Raw genomic sequence first — 20,820 nt, 5'->3', positions numbered from 1 at the left:
CAAGACTTTCAGAGAAGGCCAGCGATCTCAAAATACCGAAAAAGAGCTTAAAAATCAGTCCCCAGCCTCCACTACCACTCAGACACATCCCGTGCGTGCGTAGGTGTACGTGCGCGCGCGCGCGGGTGCGTCCGCACAGACTGATGGGATGCCGCCTCTCCCCTCTGGGTCTTCCAGTTTCCCGGCGTGCTTAGGGCCCGCCAAATGGGAGGGGGAGACGCAAGATGGCGGCAGCCGCGAACTCCGGCTCAAGCCTCCCGCTGTTCGACTGTCCGACCTGGTGAGTGGCGGGGCGGCCAGGGCTGGAGTGGCCTGGCCGGGCTTGGCCCGGACTGGCGGGGCTACTCATTTCTCGCAGCAACCCGAACGGTTCAGAGACCCTGGAACTGATTGAGGGAGAACTGTCCGTCGGGCCGGGCGGCGTGTGGAGGAACCGGGAGCCTGGAGCCCGGGCCCAGAAACTGAGGAAGCCCGGACTTGGGGGCTCTGAGGTGCTCGCTTAGGCAGTCCCTTGGGCGATCAGCCGGCTGCCGGGGCGCTTCGGGGCCTTGGCCGCGAACTTACCCCAACTCCTGACTGAGTGCCTGGTGCTCTTGTGGAGCGCCGTACCTGCCCCGCTGCTCTCCGTCCCGAGCGCGCCCGAGCCAGCTTCCCGGCCCCAGCCCAGGCTCAGTGCTCCGCATCCCTCTGTGGTCGCTGCATCTCCCATGCGGTACTTGTTTCCCGCAGACTGGAAGCGCCCTGAGGGCAGGGACGGCTCTGACCCACCTCGCAGCCGGACACAAGCGGGCATCAGTAATTGTTGGGATGAACCCCTTTCAAGCCCTTTCAAGCTCTCGGAAATAATGGGATGATTTAATTTAGTCTTTGAGCGGAGTATGAGGTGAATAAATATGAATTGCCCTACAAGGAGACCGTCCGAGTTAGAGCTATTTCTGCTGTAGCTCATCACAGTTTATGCATTATGCGTTTCCCTTTCCCATTATATTTGAGATCCTCAAGGGCAAGGGCTGTCCGATGCATCTTTGTGTTCCCAGCTCCCAGGCCTAAGCCAGGCACATAGTAGGAGTTCAGAAAAGCATGTTTTGGATGTAACATTTAACATTCCTTTCCCTTTTCAGGACAAAATGGGCTTTTGTCGAATGCACTGTCCTTTCAGCAGCTGCCATAGAGGAGTTGGGGCAGGATTGTGAGATTATTATGTTGCATCTTCAGTTAGATGGATGAGGATGCGTAGTGTGTGTGTGTGTGTGTGTGTGTGCGCGCGCGCGCGCGCGCGCACAGGGCGGTGGGGGGCAAATGAAGGGAATCTGGCAAGATTGTTCTTTCTTCGAACTTAAAAGGAGCAAAGGTCAGAAGCAAGTGAGAGTGTGGCTGTTTTCTGGGTCCCTCTGCGTTTTTTGGTTTTTGGTTTTTTTTCCATCCAGTTGCTTCAGTCTACAAATTGTATGTCCGTTTTGGTCCCTTGCTGCATTGATTTCAGAAGTTAGACCAGATCCGTAAACTTATATTTGGGAGGGACTATTTGAGAATCACCTACCATTTCTTTAGAGTCTGGTATGTACCAGGCACTGTTTGGTGCTTTGACATATCATACAATACCTTGAATGGTATTATAGAAATATGGAGAACAGTTCCCCTTAAACATGCCGTTGTAGAAAGACCTGTTCAAGGGTAACAAATATCTTGTATTTATTGGTACCTGGTATTATGGGCATGCTTTTGGATTGCCCTAGCCCCCTAAATACGCACCTCTGATTTGCATATTCAGGATAGAACCTTATGTTTATTCTGTGATGAGACTAATCTCGATCAGCCCCAAACATCAACTGATTTATTCTACCTTTATATGGTATTAGTGGTCCTGGTAAATCAGATTCAAACTCTAAGTAACCAGACTACCCCGGCAATAGTACTTGGACTCTCTGTGCTGCTTTTTCTCTGAGGTAGATACTCAGTGTTAAAATATAGGTTTCTTTGGTGCTGCTCTAAATACAGATCCAGTAAAGTCTGTTTTAGAGCAATTGAATCACTGGGGAAGTGTCAAATGTAGAAAGGAGCTGTAATAACAGTGAAGTAGATGACATTTCTGCTTGAACATGAACTAATTATAGGCTGGTAGGAGAGCTGCATTGTTGAATGGGACAGTGATTGTAAATGGCATTTACAAACTTATGCTGAAAATACTTTTCTCACTCTTATTTTTCAGGGCAGGTAAACCCCCACCTGGTTTACATCTGGATGTAGTCAAAGGAGACAAGCTAATTGAGGTATGGAAATACATGTCTTCCTTTTTTTTCTCATCACACTAAACATTTTTGCCAATGACTCACTTTTCCACCCCCTCTCCTGTGCTTTGTTTTCCAGCAATGCTACTTTCGTTCATCCTGATTTTTTTTTTCCTATTAAAAGCACATGGTGACATAACACATTCAAACCTGGTATCTCCCACAGACACTGAGTTTTTTTGTGACTTCTCTCACCTTCCAGATGAAGGATTTTAATTGATCATAGGCTTATAGATCCCCATCACACTGGACTTTGTGAATTCTAACTCTGAGTATATGGAGTTATATAGAAATTCCAAGATATGCAGTAACTGAAGAAGAAAGAATGATGTAGATTGTGTTTCACTTTTAAGTTGCATTTATGCAATTCAGGCCCAAGCCCTTCAAAGAAGTATAGTAAGCTAAGATGCTTGCTCAAAAAAGAGAGTGGCATGGTGATGAAACTGATTCATTCATTCAAAACACTTATTGAATGAATGCTTACTGTGTGCCAGTCATTGTACTCAGCAGAGGGACTACAGCAGTTAACACATCAAACATGGTTTCTGTCTTAAGATTATCTGGTAGGAAACACAGTCACACAAAAATTACATGATTATGATTGAAATAAGTACTAAACAGGAAAAGTTTAGCAGAATTCCAGCTTTTATACAAGTTTTTAGAATGAACATCACATGGAACTTCATGTATTTTGATTAGCTATTAGGTTGTATACATTTTTTTTTAATCCTCATGGTACCATTTACTTACCAAGAAATGGAGATTAAGCCCAGTATGACCATGGAGTTTTGAGTCTCCATGTCTTAGAGCAGTTTTATGTTTACTTACTCAGAATTCAGGTTCAAGGCCCTGTTATTTAATGCAGTTGTTTTTCTTTGGCATGTATAGCAAAAATCAAGATATTCCATGGTTAAGCCATCTGTGAGATCTCCTGAAGGAGACCCAGATGTTTTGCAAAGTATTAAGGTAGGAGTTGTGAGGAATTCTGTTAACTCATTATGCCCTTTGCCAGTCTCTTTATTTTTTATTTATTTATTTTTTAATTTTTATTTATTTATGATAGTCACAGAGAAACAGAGAGAGAGGCAGAGACACAGGCAGAGGGAGAAACAGGCTCCATGCAGTGGGATCCCAGGTCTCCAGGATCGCGCCCTGGGCCAAAGGCAAGCGCCAAACCACTGCGCCACCCAGGGATCCCCTGCCAGTCTCTTTAAAGAGGCCTTTTGTCCTGGGTACTTCTATCTTAAAGGTTCTAAAACATCCAGGTTGTTCAAGGAAATAATTTATCTAAAATGTCTGTAAAATCTTTTTTACTATAAACTATTCTATAAAATATGGTTGCTAAATAACATGAAGCTTTGAAGATGTATAGGGATTTATTTTGTTACTAGATTAAGTAAATCTTTAATTTGCAATAGAAAGAAGCAGACAATGAGGCATAGCCTTAATGCTAATATCACATTCCTTTGTGAAATAATTTGTATTTTCAAAGCACTCTAATTTGTCAGACACCTCTCTGATTACTGGTTTCCATTAACTGATCATGTTTTCTTTTAGTGCTCTTAGGTATGCTGAATTGCCATACAATTGTCAAGTTACAATCCTTAGACATCACTGTATTGCTTCTGAGAGGAATAGACATAAGAAGTGCTTATTTTTAGGGATTTAGGCAGCACTTGATACTAACCGAGCTATCTATATCCTAGCCTTGTGCCAAAGGCTTGTGATGTGTTGTGATAGCTGGGTTTAAGAAGTGCAATATTAAAACAAAAGCCATGAGTCTTTTAAGCCCAGTGTGTAAAGACACACTCTGAGTTATAACTCAGAGGCACAACTGGATAGTGGTATTAGCCATACCTAGTGAAGAAATTGTGGTGTTAGTGACTTTTAAAGGCCAGTGCATTATTTCATTCACTTGACATTGTTGAAGAATTAACACATTTCCTTCTTTTCTTTTTTTTTTTTTTTTTAAGATTTTATTCATTTATTCGTAAGAGACACACACAGAGAGAGAGGCAGAAACATAGAAGAGGGAGAAGCAGGCTCCTTATTATAGGGAGCCCGATGTGAGACTCAATCCCCTGACCTGGGATCACGCCCTGAGCCAAAGGCAGGTGCTCAACCGCTGAGCTACCCAGACGTCCTCATTTCCTTGATTCTAAAACATACTATTATCCTCATATATTTGAACATTTTGTTATTGAGGTGTCTTTAGTAATGAATGTATATATGTATTTAATTTAGAGGCCCTTTCTCCTCTTTTCCCTCTCTTAATACTTAAATCTCTGGTATGTCTTTGACTCCTTAGAATTATAGAAATTTGGTCAATATTATAGTAGAACCCAGGAGTGGGTGATCTTATACATTGTTTCCTTGAGACTAGCCTATGAGCGATGTAGTTAGCAAATCTAAGTTTTTGCAGACATAATCTGCGTGCGTATAAATATGAATGAGAAATGCCATGAGATTCAGCCTGTGTAGACACTAGCTGGAGAGAACAAAATGTTGAAATTTCAGGGCTCTCTCAGTTCTAAATCAATGTCTTATTTTTAACCCAAATCTTAATTTGGAGATGACATGGGGATGGTTGATTGAGCTGTCAGGCTGTTGTTAAATCTTGGTGCTCCATAGTGGTACGGACCTGGGACAGGCTCTGCTAGCAGCAGATGGGCACTGTGGGACAGTTTCCCAAAGGTGACCCACATACCTAGACTAGCTTGAACCAATTGAGCCTTAAGGCTAAACTTGAAAGAGACTAGATAAGTGATAGTTAACAGAAAAATTAAGAATGTGACCCATAGTTCTTATTCATTTCTTAAAATGTTCCTTGCCTTATGGTGCATTTTTTTTAATGTAGGTAGAGTGAAGAAAATCTATAATGTAGTGCTTAAAAGAGCTTGGACTCAAGTAAGACAGACCTGAGTTTCTAATCCAGCTTACAAATACAATAGTGTTCCCCCTTATCCAGTTTTGCTTCCCATGGTTTCAAGTACTGACACAGATGATGATCCTCCTGACATGTTGTCAGAAGGTCAGTAATGGCCTCATGCTGTGTCACAGTGCCTGTTTCATTCACCTCACCTCATCTCATCACATAGGCATTTCATCATCTCACATCATTACAAGAAGGGTGAGTACAGTACTATAAAATATTTTGAGAGAGATACCACATTCACCTTAACTTTTACTACAGTATATTATTATAATTGTTCTATTTTATTATTGTTAATTTCTTATTATGTCTGATTGATAAATTAAACTTTATCCTAGATATGTATGTATAGGAAAAGACCCAATATATATAGGGTTTGAGATTATATGAGGTTTCAGGCATCCACTGGGGATCTTGCAATGTATCCCCCATGGATAAGGGGGCAACTACTGTGTTTAGCTGTGTGAACTTGAATATGTTACTTACTTTCTTTGTCAAATTGAATTTGCCTCAATTTCGTCATCATAAAAATAAGAATAAAAGTATGGACCCACAGAGTAGTTGTGGAGATGAAGTAACAGCAGGAAACTTAGCATAGTGTATGGCACTTAAGTGCTCAGCAGTTGTTACAGTATCAGTTTGAGGTATATTTCTGGATTCATAAGGGGAACACTAAAACATAGAGGAGAATAGTGGCCCACTGTGAGTTCAGTGACACAGCTAGGAATGAAATCTAAGCCTCTTGAGTCCTAGCCTGGTACCATACTAACTTGACTATTTCTTTCTTTTTTTTTTTTTTTTCTAAATTTTTTTAAAGATTTTATTTACTTACTCATGAGAGACATCGAGAGAGAGAGAGAGAGAGAGAGAGAGAGAGAGAGAGAGAGGCAGAGACACAGGCAGAGGGAGAAGCAGGTCCCATGCAGGGAGCCTGATGTGGGACTTGATCCCGGGTCTCCAGGATCACCCCCTGGGCCGAAGGCGGCGCTAAACCGCTGAGCCACCCAGGCTGCCCTAACTTGACTATTTCTTTACTCAGCTTTGTGCTATCTTCTCTTGGGGATTTTAGGAGGAGTGTAGTGTGAAATATGAACTAGAGCTTAAGGAGACATTGTGTGTAAAGGAAAAGCATAACATATTCTTGAGTGATCAAGTTGTAGATTTCTACAACTAGGAGAAGTGTTAGCAATAATTCATCTAGAATCCTTCATCTATAACAGCCCAATCTACAACCAATCAGCAAAGGCTTTACTGATCCAGGATTAAAAGAAAAATAAGAGTGGGGCACCTGGCTGGCTTGGTGGTGGAGCATGCAACTCTGGATCTTGGGGTTGTGAGTTCAAGCCCCATGTTGGGTCTAGAGATTACTTAAATGAATTTTTTTTTTTTATTTTTATTTTTTTTTTTTTATTTTTTTTTAAATTTTTATTTATTTATGATAGTCACAGAGAGAGAGAGAGGCAGAGACACAGGCGGAGGGAGAAGCAGGCTCCATGCACCCGGAGCAATATTGTGAGTGTTCCATAAAGCTAAAATGAGCTCAAAGAATGTCCTTTATCTTTACTCTTCCTACTTATCTGGTGTTGAAATGACCTTTCTTTTATAAAATGATTATGATAATACTAATTGGTGACAGTTTTTTTAATGTCCTTATTTGGCAAAATAAAAAGTTAACAATGTTACATCAGCTTCTTCTCCCCATATAATTTTTTTACTAAAAGTCTGCTGGTCTGTGAAATCCTCCTTTCTGCTATGATATTGGGAAATTCTATAGTTTTGGGTTCTTTTCAGTGGCATAGCAGTGTCTAGAAACATTTTAGAGCTCTTCTCTTAGAATTGTTTTAGACCCATTGCACATTGTTTAGAATAATGGCATTGCATGCAGGTCATTAACACTTGAGTTCAAATCCCAGCTCTGCTACTTAACCAGCAGAGCCATCTTGGATGAGTGACTTCATCTCTCTCAATCTGTTTTCTTGTCTTTAACAGTAGAGGTGATACTTGTTTCACAGAGATGTTTTGAAAATTAGAAGAGTTCATGCTTAAAATGCCTAGCAGTAAATAGTCTGTCAATACATGTTAACACTGATACGTTTCTCCCCCAAGCCTAGACAGTCTTTGCCCCATGAAGTAGTTCTATGTTTTGACACAGCAGATACTCATGTAGAGTTAACTTAGAATAATATTTTTTTGTAGCCAATGGAGTTAGATTTAGGTGCTCATACAATGATATCTAATGTAATTGAACTTTCTAAAGAGGATTCCGAAAATACTTTGGGGCTATGGCAGCAAGATTAAAATATGCATAAGTATTTATACCCTTTTCCTTTCCTAACCAATTGTTAATACTCATTTGAATGTAAATTTTCTAAACAGTTTTATTAATTTGTAGACACGCTTTTTTTTTTTTTTTTAAGCTTTTATTTATTCATGAGAAACACAGAGAGAGAGAGGCAGAGACACAGGCAGAGGGAGAAGCAGGCTCCATGCAGGAAGCCTGACGTGGGACTTGATCCCGGGTCTCCAGGATCATGCCCTGGGCTGAAGGCAGCGCTAAACCGCTGAGCCACCCCGGCTGCCCTATGGACATGCTTTGTACTTGTTTCCTGGTTGACCTAAAATTAAGATCCAGTGAAATCTTAAATTCCCAATGGATAGAAGATAGCCACTCCCACAGGCCACATTCATCTAATAGAATTAAGAAAAGTTCTTTTCATACCAACACAAGACATTAAACCACTGCATTTGGGGAGATTAATTGCCATCCATCCCCCAAAAATGCTAGTAAATTGTTCTGAGCTCTTTATCTTGAAGAATAGTGGGAAATAGTTTTGTTTTTACCTTGGTAAGAAATTTTATTCAAGATTCTCTGCTTACTAGATTAGAAGAATTTTTGTTAAATCCTGTTGAAACAAGATTTAAGTAATATTTAATTTAATATTTATTTAGAAACTGATTATTGATGAGAAGAAGTATTACTTATTTGGGAGAAACCCTGATTTGTGTGACTTTACCATTGACCACCAGTCTTGCTCTCGGGTCCACGCTGCCTTGGTCTACCACAAGCATCTGAAGAGAGTTTTCCTAATAGATCTCAACAGTAGTAAGTAACTCACATCCTATCCTTTTTCACACATTCCCTTTGGGGTAATGTGAAAATGCTCTTTGGGTTCTTCAGTTTTGAAATCATGTTTTATTGTTTATCAGGGAAGAAGTTTATGTTTGGTTTTTAAATCAGCTCTTCTCTCTTTCTGGGGTATCTCCTATTTTCCTGAAATAATTGATGACTGGAGAGAGAAGAGGGTTTTGGGGAATCATGTCCTGGAAAAGGCAATAGGTATATTCAGAGAACCCAAAAAAAGATACCCAGGAACCAGGAGCTAGGGGAATTCAGGTGTTTATAGGACTGCAGTAAAACTGTCCAGTTAAAGCAGAAGCTAAGGAGGGCTCCATTAATGTATTAGAATTAGTGGTGCAGAACATTAAAAAATACTTGCTTTCAGCAAAATTTAATTTTTTTATCATGGGTTCTTTATTCCAGCTACATTTTGCTTTGACTTGCTAATAATACCAATTTTTATTCCATAAGCATATTCCAAGTTAAGATTTTCAACTTTGCCAAAGATAATCCCAGAAAAGCAATTGAGACTTAACTGCAGGGGCTCTAAAGTTTGTTCATTCTGCCCATGTATCAATAGAGTGTAAAATGTAAAGGCTCAGGAGGTGGGGGGTAGGGAGTGGGGTAACTGGTGACAGACATTAAGGAAAGCACGTGATGTGATGAGCACTGGTTGTTACACACAGTTGATGAATTATTGAACTCTGCATCTGAAACTAATGATGTACTATATGTTGGCTAATTGAATTTAAATTAAAAAAACAAGTGTAAAGTTCCCTGCTCCTGGGCTGATCATGTGCTGCTATTTATCCCCTCCTCTAACACACACACACACACACACACACACACACACACACACACACAATCTGCTTATATAATGGCGCCTTGTCTCACAAGTACTTACTTGCAAATTTATCTCATCTTTTCTCTCCATTTTATAACATGCAGAATGTAGACATGGAAAAATATTCACACTCTCCAGTAGGATTTTGGCTTTTCTTGGCATTCATATTGGGCCTATTTTAGCCAACATCCTTTATTGTCCTGGAGAAAACCCAAATATAACTGCCACCAGACCAGAAGTTCTTATATTCCTTATACTTGGGGCTAGAGAGGTCAGAGCACAGCAATGTCTGTCTTCTGCCTTGTGGGGCATGGCTGTTGCTGGATTGGAGCCATTTCTGCTGGACCCAGAATGAAGCCAAAGCTGTCTGGCAGCAGAGAGCAAGCAGTGGTCTTTGTTATATGGGGTAAGGACAGGTCTGAAGATGTGTAAGAAATCCACTGAAGAGATTTAAGACTCACTGAAGAATTCCCTTTTCATTGTGACCAATGACAAGAGATGCAAAGTGGACCCAGTGCTATTTTCATTTAAAAAAACAAAACTAATGTGCTGGGAGGAGCTACTCACCCTCCTACAACTCCGGTTGGTTTTTGTTTCTGTCTTCTCTCTTATATTTCTGATTTGATTATTCCCAGCGCACGGCACTTTCTTGGGTCACATTCGGTTGGAACCTCACAAGCCTCAGCAAATTCCCATCGATTCCACAGTCTCGTTTGGCGCATCCACAAGGGCCTACACTCTACGTGAGAAGCCTCAGACACTGCCGTCAGCTGTGAAGGGAGATGAGAAGATGGGTGGAGAGGATGATGAGCTCAAGGGCCTCCTGGGGCTTCCAGAGGAGGAGACCGAGCTTGATGTAATTCCACGTCCGTCTATGGCGTTATTTTGTCTTTTGGGACTCTGGTTTTTGCAGTTTGTAGCTGTTCTGCGTAGCTTGAAATACCAGTGACTTAGGATCAGGAGGTTTTCTTGAGCCCAGTAGTGAGCTTTGCCATTTTGCCAGGACATTGTGGCCTGATGTGACACACCTGGAACAGCTGTGCTGTGTGCACTTGGCTGTATCCAGCCAGACCTCACAAGGAGTTCCTAACAGTAGACCTTCATGGTCTTTTCTGCATCCTCACTGGATATTAGAAGCCAAGGCTGGGAGTTAAATTTCTAGAGCTGCACTGTCCGATGCAGTAGCTACTAACCACACTTCTGGTACTCAGTAGTTACATGTGGCAGGTGACTACCATATTGAATGGCAAGGATATAGAACATTTCCATCACCCAGAAAGCTTGGTTGGATAGCACAGGCTTAGAGAAACTGAAGCTTTCATTCAGTTACATTGTTTTTGTTTTTGTTTTTTTGATATGGTTCAAATAACCTAAGAATCTTCTGAATAGAACTAGGCTGCTTTTGATCTTAGAGGCCTAGCTGCCCTCAAAGCCCATGAATTTTATAAGATGTAATTTTAAAGTGCTAAAGTTTTCCTTTTCTAGAGGCCAGCCCCAGTGGTTTGTGATGCGACTGTTGTCCTTTACATGTCTGTCGCTACACTGGTGTGATTGGTCTATTCAGGTGGACCAAATGCCAGCATGTCCTTAACTTTCCTCATGCATTTACCTGTTGTTCATCAAGGCAGTTTCCCAGCTCTTGGGAAGAAAAGTACAGCAGAATTGTTATAATTTAGAAGTTACTTTGTTCAAAAGAAGTAGCCTCATAGCAGGGTACCTTGCTGACAGTCACTCTTACCCATTTCTCCTCCAGGTTGCTTCTGTGCTTCCCTGTCTTTTAGGTTCAGTTTGTTAGGTCCTCCCTGGGTCTCGATTCTCAAGACATTTGGAATGTCTCTGACTGCAGTGCAGATTGGAATAAGTCCAGAGGTTTGGGAAGAGGCAGGCAGCAGTGCTGAGGCCAAGTTAATCATTGAAATAGATAGGTGGTTATGAATAGAAATGGGGCCATATACAGGGACAGGGAGTGACAAACTATTAGTGCCAAATATTAAATGCACTGGCCCTGTACTTCTGAGCTTTAGTGGGGAGGGCTGCCGGGAAAGAACCTGTCAGTTGCCCTCTCTCATCTCTGTTTCATTACTTGAAGGCAGTTCAGGGAGTTCATTCTGGTCACATTCTTTAATTCGCAGCATGAATACATGATAGTCTTTCTTTCCCCCCAAGACACAGAACCTCAACTCAAAGATATTTGCACAGACAACCTGTTCTCAATCCAAGGTTCTTTTTCGTCTCTTTGTGACCATCACTGCCCCTACTAGTCAGTGAGGATGTTCCATAGTCTGTCAAAAGAGGCTTGTTAATAGTATCCTTCAGATTTCCTGTGTACTGACTCCTGTCTGTCTTGTGTGAACCCTGGCCCAGAACCTGACAGAGTTCAACACTGCCCACAACAAGCGGATTTCCACCCTGACCATTGAGGAGGGGAATCTCGACATTCAGAGACCAAAGAGGAAGAGGAAGAACTCGCGGGTGACTTTCAGTGAGGATGATGAGATCATCAACCCAGGTGAGGTGTCTTCCTAGTTACTTCCAATGAAAAGGTTGTGATCTCAGAGAGTAGTGTGCACAATGTGTAGGTTAGTTGTAATGTTTCTCAACAAGGTGTAGGATAACTAGTGCTATATAAAGGAGAGAGGATTCTTACAGGTTGTTGATGGAGTACCCTCAAACACTCAAGCATTATCCAGTTGCCTTTTGAAAGGAATAGCCAAAGGAAGGACCCATGTAATTCAGCAGACAATGCGAGGCTGTAATTCCCACCTGCTGATCCTGCAAGTCTGTGTCGTAGTGGAGGTTGAAGTAGAGTTGTTTGTTGTCTTTTACTGTCTGTGGAGTTCTGAGTATGATTGGTAACTCTAAGATTGGAAAACCTGTCACCATCAACCGTACTGAAGACTTGCCTCTCTGTAAGGATTTAATGCATAGTTTGTATGGAAATGTCAGCAAGCTGAGAGAGCATCTGCTTATGGAAAGGTCATCAAGTTCACCAGTTTGTTCCATCATTCAACATCCATTTATTGGGCTCACATAGTATGTCAAGTTCTCTGGTAGGTAGATGACATCGAGCCAGGAGGTATCGTTTGTATGATGAGGATAGAATTGAGATTCCGAAAACCTTGTTTGAAGTCAGTCTCAGGGATCCCTGGGTGGCGCAGTGGTTTGGCGCTTGCCTTTAGCCCGGGGCGCGATCCTGGAGACCCGGGATCGAATCCCACGTCGGGCTCCCGGTGCATGGAGCCTGCTTCTCCCTCTGCCTGTGTCTCTGCCTCTCTCTCTCTCTCTGTGACTATCATAAATAAATAAAAATTAAAAAAAAAAAAAATGAAGTCAGTCTCATTGGATGGAAACAAGGATCCCAAACTAACAAGTTGTTTTACTTCCCAAATGAAATACAATGAGAATAACTTTCAGGTCTTGTACTTAGGTTCAAAATATCAATTATTTAAATGCAGAAGATCCATTCCAGTGATAGCTCCTGGGGGAAAAAATGATCTAGGGAGTTTATTTAATTGACTGAGTCATCAGGGGGATGTGGAAACTAATCAAGTGCAGTTTAAAACTTTAAACTAGTTGCATTAATAGAAGAGTAAAGTTGCATTAATAGACAGTAACCCCACTCACCTATGTTCTGGGCAGACTTCACCCAAACGGGTTACCAAATGCAAGTGCGGCTCAACTACCAAATGTGTTATGTAGTCCTGAGGGAGGAGGAGACTCACAGCTATGGAAAACCATCCCCCAAATGCTGAGAATGTAGGGGAGCCATGCTTGAGGAGGCACAGCCACTGTAGTTTGGATATTTGCAGGACTGACCTTAGAGGAAAAGGAATAGACAAAGCCAGAGCCAGTGAGTAGAAGTATTTAGCCCAGCATAAAAAGCAACAAGGGCAGCCCCAGTGGCGCAGCGGTTTGGCGCCACCTGCAGCCCGGGGTGTGATCCTGGAGACCCAGGATCGAGTCCCATGTCCGGCTTCCTGCACGGAGCCTGCCTCTCCCTCTGCCTGTCTCTGCCTCTCTCTCGCTCTCTCTGAATAAATAAATAAATAAATCTTTAAAAAAAAAAAAAAAAGGCAACAACAAATCCTTCTTATATTTAGAAGAATTTAAAAGAGTCCTATGAAAGATCAAGGCATTCATTCGTTTGGTGTGTGGATAGAGAGGATTACTCTCCAGGCAGTGAATGCCCAACGGAAGTGTTTAGGCAGGGGCTGAGTGACCTATTGGGGAAATTTATTCCTGGGCCCCAGAACCTATTGAATAAGAATTCCCAGGGGTTGGACCTAAAAATTTATAGTTTTAAACAAGCTCTTATTTGTACTGATGAATAGTCAGCAATTTGGGAATCACTGAACCGGTCAATCTTAAATATGTTTCAGAACTCAGAGTCTGATTTGCTCTGTTTTTCTCTTTGAGAATTATTGCCCTGAGGGATCCTGGGTGGTTCAGTCAGTTAAGCATCCTACTCTTGGTTTGGGCTCAGGTTGTGTTCTCAGGATCGTGGGATCAAGCCCCTTGTTGGGCTCTATACTGAGTGTGGAGTCTGCTGGCATTTCTCTCCTTCTGTCCCTGCCATCACTGTGGTTACACTGTCTCCTCCCTTCAAATAAAAATAAATAAATATAAATAAGTAAGTAAATAAATAATCATCTATCTTTTTTAAAAATTAAAAAAAAAGAGGGATCCCTGGGTGGCGCAGCGGTTTGGCGCCTGCCTTTGGCCCAGGGCGTGATCCTGGAGACCCGGGATCGAATCCCATGTCGGCTCCCGGTGCATGGAGCCTGCTTCTCCCTCTGCCTGTGTCTCTGCCTCTCTCTCTCTCTCTGTGTGACTATCAAAAATAAATAAAAATTAAAAAAAAATTCTTTAAAAAAAAATTTAAAAAAAGAAAAAAATTATTGCCCTGGAGCAGAATGTGTATTCAGACAGAACCTAACATAGCCGTTAAGAGGACCTGAGTGTGAAATGGACCTTTCCACTTAATAGCTCTGTGACCTTGACCAAGTAACTGAACAGATATTGGCCTCACAGAATTGGTGAGGCTAAACGATTAATATATGTACAAATGTACAGATACTTTAGATCAGTGCTCGGCAATCTGTAAGCCCTTGGCAAATGTTAGCCATTTTCCTCATTGTCCTCAATTACCACTTTTGTGTTTTATCCACACAACCTTTTCCTATACCAGAAGTAGACTTAGCAGGGAATTTGTCAGTAGATCTTTGGGGGGTAGACATCTCATGAAATGGGTGTATCCTCTTTCTTGGAGTGGAATGACTAAACATGAGGAGAAGGTGAGAAGCCTGAGCACCATTCAGCCAGCACGGCACAGGACAAGGAGCCCTCAGAGAGCCCCACCTCTCCAGAGGCCTGCTGAACATGTGGAGTGCATACTCCATTAGCCACTCCTCTTGGGCTCCGGTTGCTATTGTGCTTCATTTAGCTTTCCTTGCTGAAGGGATGATTGGAACAGGGCTCCTATGGGGATGAGAAAAAAGGTAAGGATGCCTTTTATAGAAGCCTCATCTCTTTCCTAATGAGCCTGGATCTTTTCTTCTTTCTTCATATAAAAGTCATTCATTTGTTCATTCACTGAACAAAGATTTGTTGTGAATGTAATGCCAGGGTATATTCTTTGGAGGCATCCTAATATGTGAAAAACCAGACTTATTAAATAAGCCAGGGATTAATTATTCAAATAATGAATCTTTGTTTTCCAAAAGGATTCGTAGGAGTGTTTCTTTGAATAGCAGACACCCTTTCTGCATTTAAAATAAGATCTACAGCCCCTATAAGGGAAACTGCTCCTTTCCATCACTATATTAAGACAAAGGGGGCTTGGAGTAGTTTTTAAATTAATGATAGTAATTTTACCTGCCCGTTTCCACGATTTCAGCCTTCATTGAGAAAGGTCCTGGTCATCCTAGGTGATCCAGCCCAGTTGTCCCCTCTGTACTCCAGGAACACTTTTGCCCCCTCCATTGTACTGTAGTTTTTCAACTGTAAACTCCTTAAAGGCAGGACAGTATCTTGCTCTTTATATCTGTGCTTGATGTGCAATAAATGAGGCATGAGAGTTACAAGCATGTCCCTTACTTGGTCTTAGCACTTTCTTCCTGCAGTGAATGAGGCTAGAAACAATAACGTGTGTGTAACTTGTGAAAAGGAGCTGCTCCCCATTCTGCCCAGACAGGGGGCTTCAGATCTCCTGTCTTGATTGTATACAGTTGTTTAGGTCGGAAGGCCAGTTAGCTTGGAAGCCCTGGGTCTGAATCTCAATTTCTATCATTTGGTAATGAGCAGTGGCATCGTCAAGGTGCGTGGTATGTGACTGCTGCTCATGTGTCACATGTCATTGTTTTATCACTAACATGGGATTGATGAAATCTGCTCTTTGGTTTCTTCCTTCAGAGAGGGACATATATGGAATAGGAAAGAACTTGGGAAGGCAGTACACTGCAGTGGTCCAGAGCCCAGGCCTGTTTCTGACTGCTTTGACTCAAATCCTGGTCTGTCCAGTAATCATACTGGGGAGTCTGCTGGGGAGTCATGCTGAACCTTGCATGGTGACTGGACCAGGCACTTCACTCCTCCCTGCCTGAGCATGTCTGTTAGATGTTAGATGTTGACTCTAGTAGTCCTCATCTTGTGGAGTTGTGAGGATTTAATGCAGTGCCAGCACTCAGTAAGCACTTGAAGTGTTAGCTGTATTTTACTGTTTTAATGAGTTGTGATTACTTTGTTTGCAGTGGGCCCTATTGCCTTAATCTTCCCAGCAGAATATCAAACTAACCCACCTCTTGTATCTTCTTCAGAGGATGTGGATCCCTCAGTCGGTCGTTTCCGGAACATGGTGCAGACTGCTGTGGTCCCCGTCAAGGTAGGAAGCACATTGTAACAGGATTTGAAATGCCATACAGTCTAGTTTAAAAACCCACTCTATTACGTGTAGGTAAATGTTAGTTTTAAAGCACGTTCTCTATAGGGCACCTGGGTGGCTCAGTTGGTTAAGCATTTATCTTCAGCTCAGGTCATGATCCCAGGGTCCTGAGATTGAGCCCTGTATCGGACTCTCTGCTTAGTGGGGAGTCTGCTTCTCCCTCTGCCTGCTGCTTCCCCTGCTTGTATGCACATGGGTGTGCGCTCGCTCGCTCTCTTTCTTTCTTTCTTTCTTTCTTTCTTTCTTTCTTTCTTTCTTTCTTTTCTTTCTTTTCTTTCTTTTCTTTCTCTCTCTCTCTCTCTGTCAAATAAAATCTTAAGAAACAACAACACACATTCTTTGCTCTTCTCCTATTTTTCATCATGTGGAAATACTTTCATTCCACCTGAATCTAGGGGATCTGGAATGCCATAGAAAGACTGCAGGTGACCGGCCAGCTTTATGCTGCATGTAAATTATGGTGTGCTGGGAGTCTCAGCTTACCTCCCAGCAGGGTGTAGAGAGGCCCACTTTTTTTTAGCCTTCCCTTCTGACTCCAAGTAAGCTATTAGGCGAGGAAGAGGCATTGTTGCATTTCTGCACAGCACCTCCAGCTTTGGTTGTGCCTTTGTGTTGTGATTGGGAATGACACAGATAGGAAAGGCAGCCCAGATCTGGATTAGGCTGAAAGATCAGGTGTGTTGAAGAACCAAGAGGTGGAAGTTACAGAGATGGTCTGATTGCTCAACATGTGGAGGAATTATGTGACAATGTAGACTGTCCAAAGGGAGCAGATGGCCCATTGAAGTAGTGAGATCCTTGGGAATTAGAGATATTCAGGAAGTGATTGGAAGATGCTAGTCAGATGTGCTAGTCAGATGTACTATAGAAAGGTTTATTAAAACAAAAAACAAAAAAACCTCAGGGGTGCCTGGGTGTCTCAGTTAAGTGTCCAACTGTTGGTCTTGGCTCAGGTCTTGATCTCAGGGTTGTGAGTTCAAGCCCTGCATTGGGCTCCATGCTGGGGGTAGAGCCTAGTTTGTTTGTTTTTAAATTATTTATTTACTTATTTTTAAGAAGATTTTATTTATCCATTCATGAGAGACAGAGAGAAGCAGAGACACAGGCAGAGGGAGAAGTAGGTTCCATGCAGAGAGCCCTATGTGGGACTCGATCCCATGACTCCGGGATCATGCCCTGGGCCAAAGGCAGACGCTCAACCACTGAGCCACCCAAGCGTCCCTAGAGCCTACTTAAAAAAAAAAAAAATTTTTATGGACTGTATCAAACTAGATTGATTAACTATGTCAAATTTTTGGTTAGTCTTTTTTAATCCAAAAGGGGTAGAGGGTGGAGGGGGATCTTGCGTGAACATTCATAAGGCAGTGTGAAAAAGTACAGATGGAATGTTTTCCCATCTTCATAGCATTCATGTGACATTTCTCCTAGAGCTCTTTTTCTCTTTTTGCTTCTTCCTTTGAAATATTCTGTTGTCATTAAAGTATAAAACCAGGGCCTCCTGGGTGGCTCGTTCAGTTAAGTGTCTGACTCTTGATTTCAGCTCAGGTCATGATCTCAGGGTTGTGGGATTGAGCCCCTAGTCAGGAGCCTGTCTATGATTTCTTCTCTCCCTTGACCCCTCTCTCCACCAACCCAAAAAAGTATAAAACCAGCAACGGGGCAGGCACCTGGCTGGCTTGGTCAGTAGAGCATGGGACTCCTGATCTCAGGGTCGTGAGTTTGAGCCCTACTTTGGGTGTAGAGATTACTTTTTTTAAAAAGTATAAAACCAGCAGATATTTTTACTTGTTTGTCAATTTTATTATGATATAATTTATATACAATAAAATGCATACATTTTAAGTTTATAGTTTAAGTTTTGACAAATATATACATGTGGGTAACCACCACTATACTTCATATATAGATTTACATCACCCCAGAAAGTTCCCTTAGGTTCTCTTGCTGTCAGCCCCCGGCACCCAGTAAACTACTTCCCATCACTGCAGATTTGTTTTTGTTTCAGATTAATGTTTAAAAATCAGGCAGTCAACAAGATACTTTTTATTTAAGTACTTAACTATCACCTATTATCACCTCTGCTTCCTAAAAGGGTGTTTTAATGTCAAAAGGAGAGGGAGGCTATGACCTTAAGATAAAGAGCAATCACTTAAACTGGACAAGTTTTATGAAAAGCTTATACGTTGTCTTCATTTTTCTCAGGATGGTGAGCCCTTTGTGGGGAGCAGTGTTTGGGGGCCACTATGTTAGACAACAACTGTCCCATCTCTTCAGACCCTGAGATTTCAGGATAGTGAAATAAGTTGTCCTGGGAAGAGCAAGCCAAGGGATTGGGGCCTTCTCCCAAGTTTCTAGGGCTGGCTTAAAGAAGGCTAACTAACACCCTCTTGTGCCTCACCTCTTGCCTCTTTTGTTCCTTCTGAACCACAGAAGAAGCGGGTGGAAGGCCCTGGCTCCCTGGGCCTGGAGGAATCGGGGAGCAGGCGCATGCAGAACTTTGCATTCAGTGGAGGACTCTACGGGGGCCTGCCCCCCACACACAGTGAAGCCGGCTCCCAGCCGCATGGTATCCACGGGACAGCACTGATCGGTGGCTTGCCCATGCCATACCCGAACCTCGCCCCTGACGTGGACTTGACTCCCGTCGTGCCGTCAGCAGTGAACATGAACCCTGCACCAAACCCTGCAGTCTATAACCCCGAAGCCGTCAACGAACCCAAGAAGAAAAAATATGCAAAAGAGGCTTGGCCGGGCAAGAAGCCCACACCTTCCTTACTGATTTGATATTTTTGGTCATGGAGAAGGGTGGGATTGGGTGGGAATTGGGTGGAAGGGTGAGGGGGGAGCTAATGAACTAGGGAGAAAAACTTTCCATGTGTGCGGTCTCGTCTTTCAGAATGTCTCCTGGGGCCCTAACCATGTACTATTAAAGCTGGGGGTGGGGTTGAAATATCCCATAAAGACCTGTCTTCAGAACACTTTGAGTATAGAGCAGTATTTCCTATTTCCTGCTAGGTAGGCTGCCCTGGCTCTTTCCCAGTCCTTCCATTACCTCCTTTTCTTTTCTCCCTCGTTCTAGGGTCATTTTGATTTAAAGTCACGTACCGTGGGGGGAAACTCCAGGCCCTCAGGTGGGATCTAGAGCCGTGGCGGTGGCAGCAGCATCAACCAGCCTGTGGGTCCAGCAGCCTGATTTCTGTTTATTGTCCCTGTAAGTCCCAGAATAGTGAAGGGGTTGCCATGGATCCCAGGTCGGTCAGAAGAGGGTTTAGAATTCTTTAGTTAATCTAAGGTTTCGACTCTATGTTTGCCTAAGTCACTGGTTTTGAGGTCCAATAGTTAGGCTTTTTTCTCTTTTGTCCTTTCTGTTGGAATGAGAACATTTTGATTTTCCTTCATCTGTGACCAGCGCCCATAGACATGGGTGGGTAGTTTGAAACTTGAGTATTGTTGGCACTTCACCTGTTTCTCTTGTCATACCTGAGTGCTCTACTTGCCGAAGTTTCTTGTTTGATCCCAGAGTACTGTCCTCTAAGGTGTTGCTTTCCTTTTCAAGTGTGTTGTGAAGGCAATTTTTTAAGGATATGACCAGTTAGAGCAGCAATTCCAATTGAAAAGATTTTACTTTGCAAGTAACTGATGTCTTTAAGAGGACATTTTTAAGTGTTGGTTCAGAGGCTCTCCCCTCCTCTACTGAGAGCTCTCCTAACCCAGAGCTCCAGGACTCGGCCCAGCTAACAAACGTAGGAGACGAAGGTAGCAAACAGTGATATGAGCTTTGTACAGAGATTTGTACATTTGTGTAATAGGCCTTTTCACGCTTTATGTGTAGCTTTTTACCTGTAACCTTTATTACATTGTAAATTAAACGTAACTTTTGTCATTTCGTGCAGTCTGTGATTTGTCGCCATCAAGGATTCCCGCTACCATCAGGGAATGTTTGTCAGAGGTACAGCTATCGGGCTTGGGAGGTGATGCTCTGGCCCCATTTTATTGCCACAAATAAAGATGCCCCCTGCTGAATGTGGAAATTCTAATTAGAGATTCCAGTCCCCAGACTGAAGCCTCACTGAGCAAAGTGGGTTAAGAGGTGCCTGGTGCCCTTCATCAGGAGGCAGAGCCGCAGAACTGACACCAGGAGCCTGGGCTTCAGGACGCCCGTCCCTGGTGGGCATTGCATGAGTCGCCAGCTCTCTGCCTCTGGCTGCTCTGCCCACCAGCTCTCCAGCTCAGGAGGCTCAAGTTGTGTAGGTTTATAGGGGTTTCAGCCAGAGTTTGGATCACATGTGTGTGTCTTGCACAGCAGGACCTCATAGGCAGGGAGTGGCTTTGTGGTGAAGATGCCAACTAGCTTCCAGATCGCTTGGGCTGAGAGTGTGGCCTTGGGGCTGGAGCAGCCAGAGGAGAAACAGGGATCCATAAGGTCTCATCTGTGTAAGAAGTTGACTTGTTATCTTCTGTAAAGATGAGGGTCCCCATCTTACCAGGACACCTCCCTCGTACTGTAGTGAAGGCGATGTGTTAGTGCTCCCCACAGTCCTTCACCCAGCACTCGTCCACCCTGCCCGCCATTTACAGCAAGTCATTTAACTTCCACAGGCCTAAGGAGAAGCCTGTTTTTATCCCCACTTTACAGACGAGAAACAGATAAACTTCCCTGTGATCCCACTGCAGCAAAACTTTAGTCTGAATCCAGAG

At 42.9% G+C, this 20,820-nt stretch overlaps 1 protein-coding gene and 1 non-coding gene across 2 annotated transcripts; both read left to right on the top strand.

The window, feature by feature from the left end:
• Window positions 1-149: 149 nt before the first annotated feature.
• On the top strand, window positions 150-20,005 carry PPP1R8 (protein phosphatase 1 regulatory subunit 8). Its single transcript, XM_041766481.1, has 7 exons — window positions 150-280; window positions 2,210-2,270; window positions 8,170-8,323; window positions 9,818-10,038; window positions 11,547-11,691; window positions 15,998-16,062; window positions 18,553-20,005. The coding sequence occupies exons 1-7, from the start codon at window positions 225-227 to the stop codon at window positions 18,904-18,906; spliced, it is 1,056 nt and encodes a 351-aa protein (XP_041622415.1). The 5' UTR covers window positions 150-224; the 3' UTR covers window positions 18,907-20,005.
• LOC121498378 lies at window positions 3,959-4,124 on the top strand. Its single transcript, XR_005989757.1, has one exon.
• Window positions 20,006-20,820: the final 815 nt, after the last annotated feature.

The sequence above is a fragment of the Vulpes lagopus genome, chromosome 8, assembly GCF_018345385.1.
Source record: "Vulpes lagopus strain Blue_001 chromosome 8, ASM1834538v1, whole genome shotgun sequence".
Lineage (NCBI taxonomy): Eukaryota > Metazoa > Chordata > Mammalia > Carnivora > Canidae > Vulpes > Vulpes lagopus.
Note: the sequence above shows the minus strand (reverse complement) of the source record. Positions and strands in the feature narration are given on the sequence as shown.

What these genes read in the sequence shown, in the direction of transcription:
- PPP1R8 (XM_041766481.1), top strand. Translation starts at nt 225, where the DNA reads ATGGCGGCAGCCGCGAACTCCGGCTCAAGCCTCCCGCTGTTCGACTGT. An exon ending in CCTAATAGATCTCAACAGTA is followed by an intron (nt 8,324 to 9,817) that starts GTAAGTAACTCA and finishes GATTATTCCCAG; the next exon opens with CGCACGGCACTTTCTTGGGT. An exon ending in TGATGAGATCATCAACCCAG is followed by an intron (nt 11,692 to 15,997) that starts GTGAGGTGTCTT and finishes TATCTTCTTCAG; the next exon opens with AGGATGTGGATCCCTCAGTC.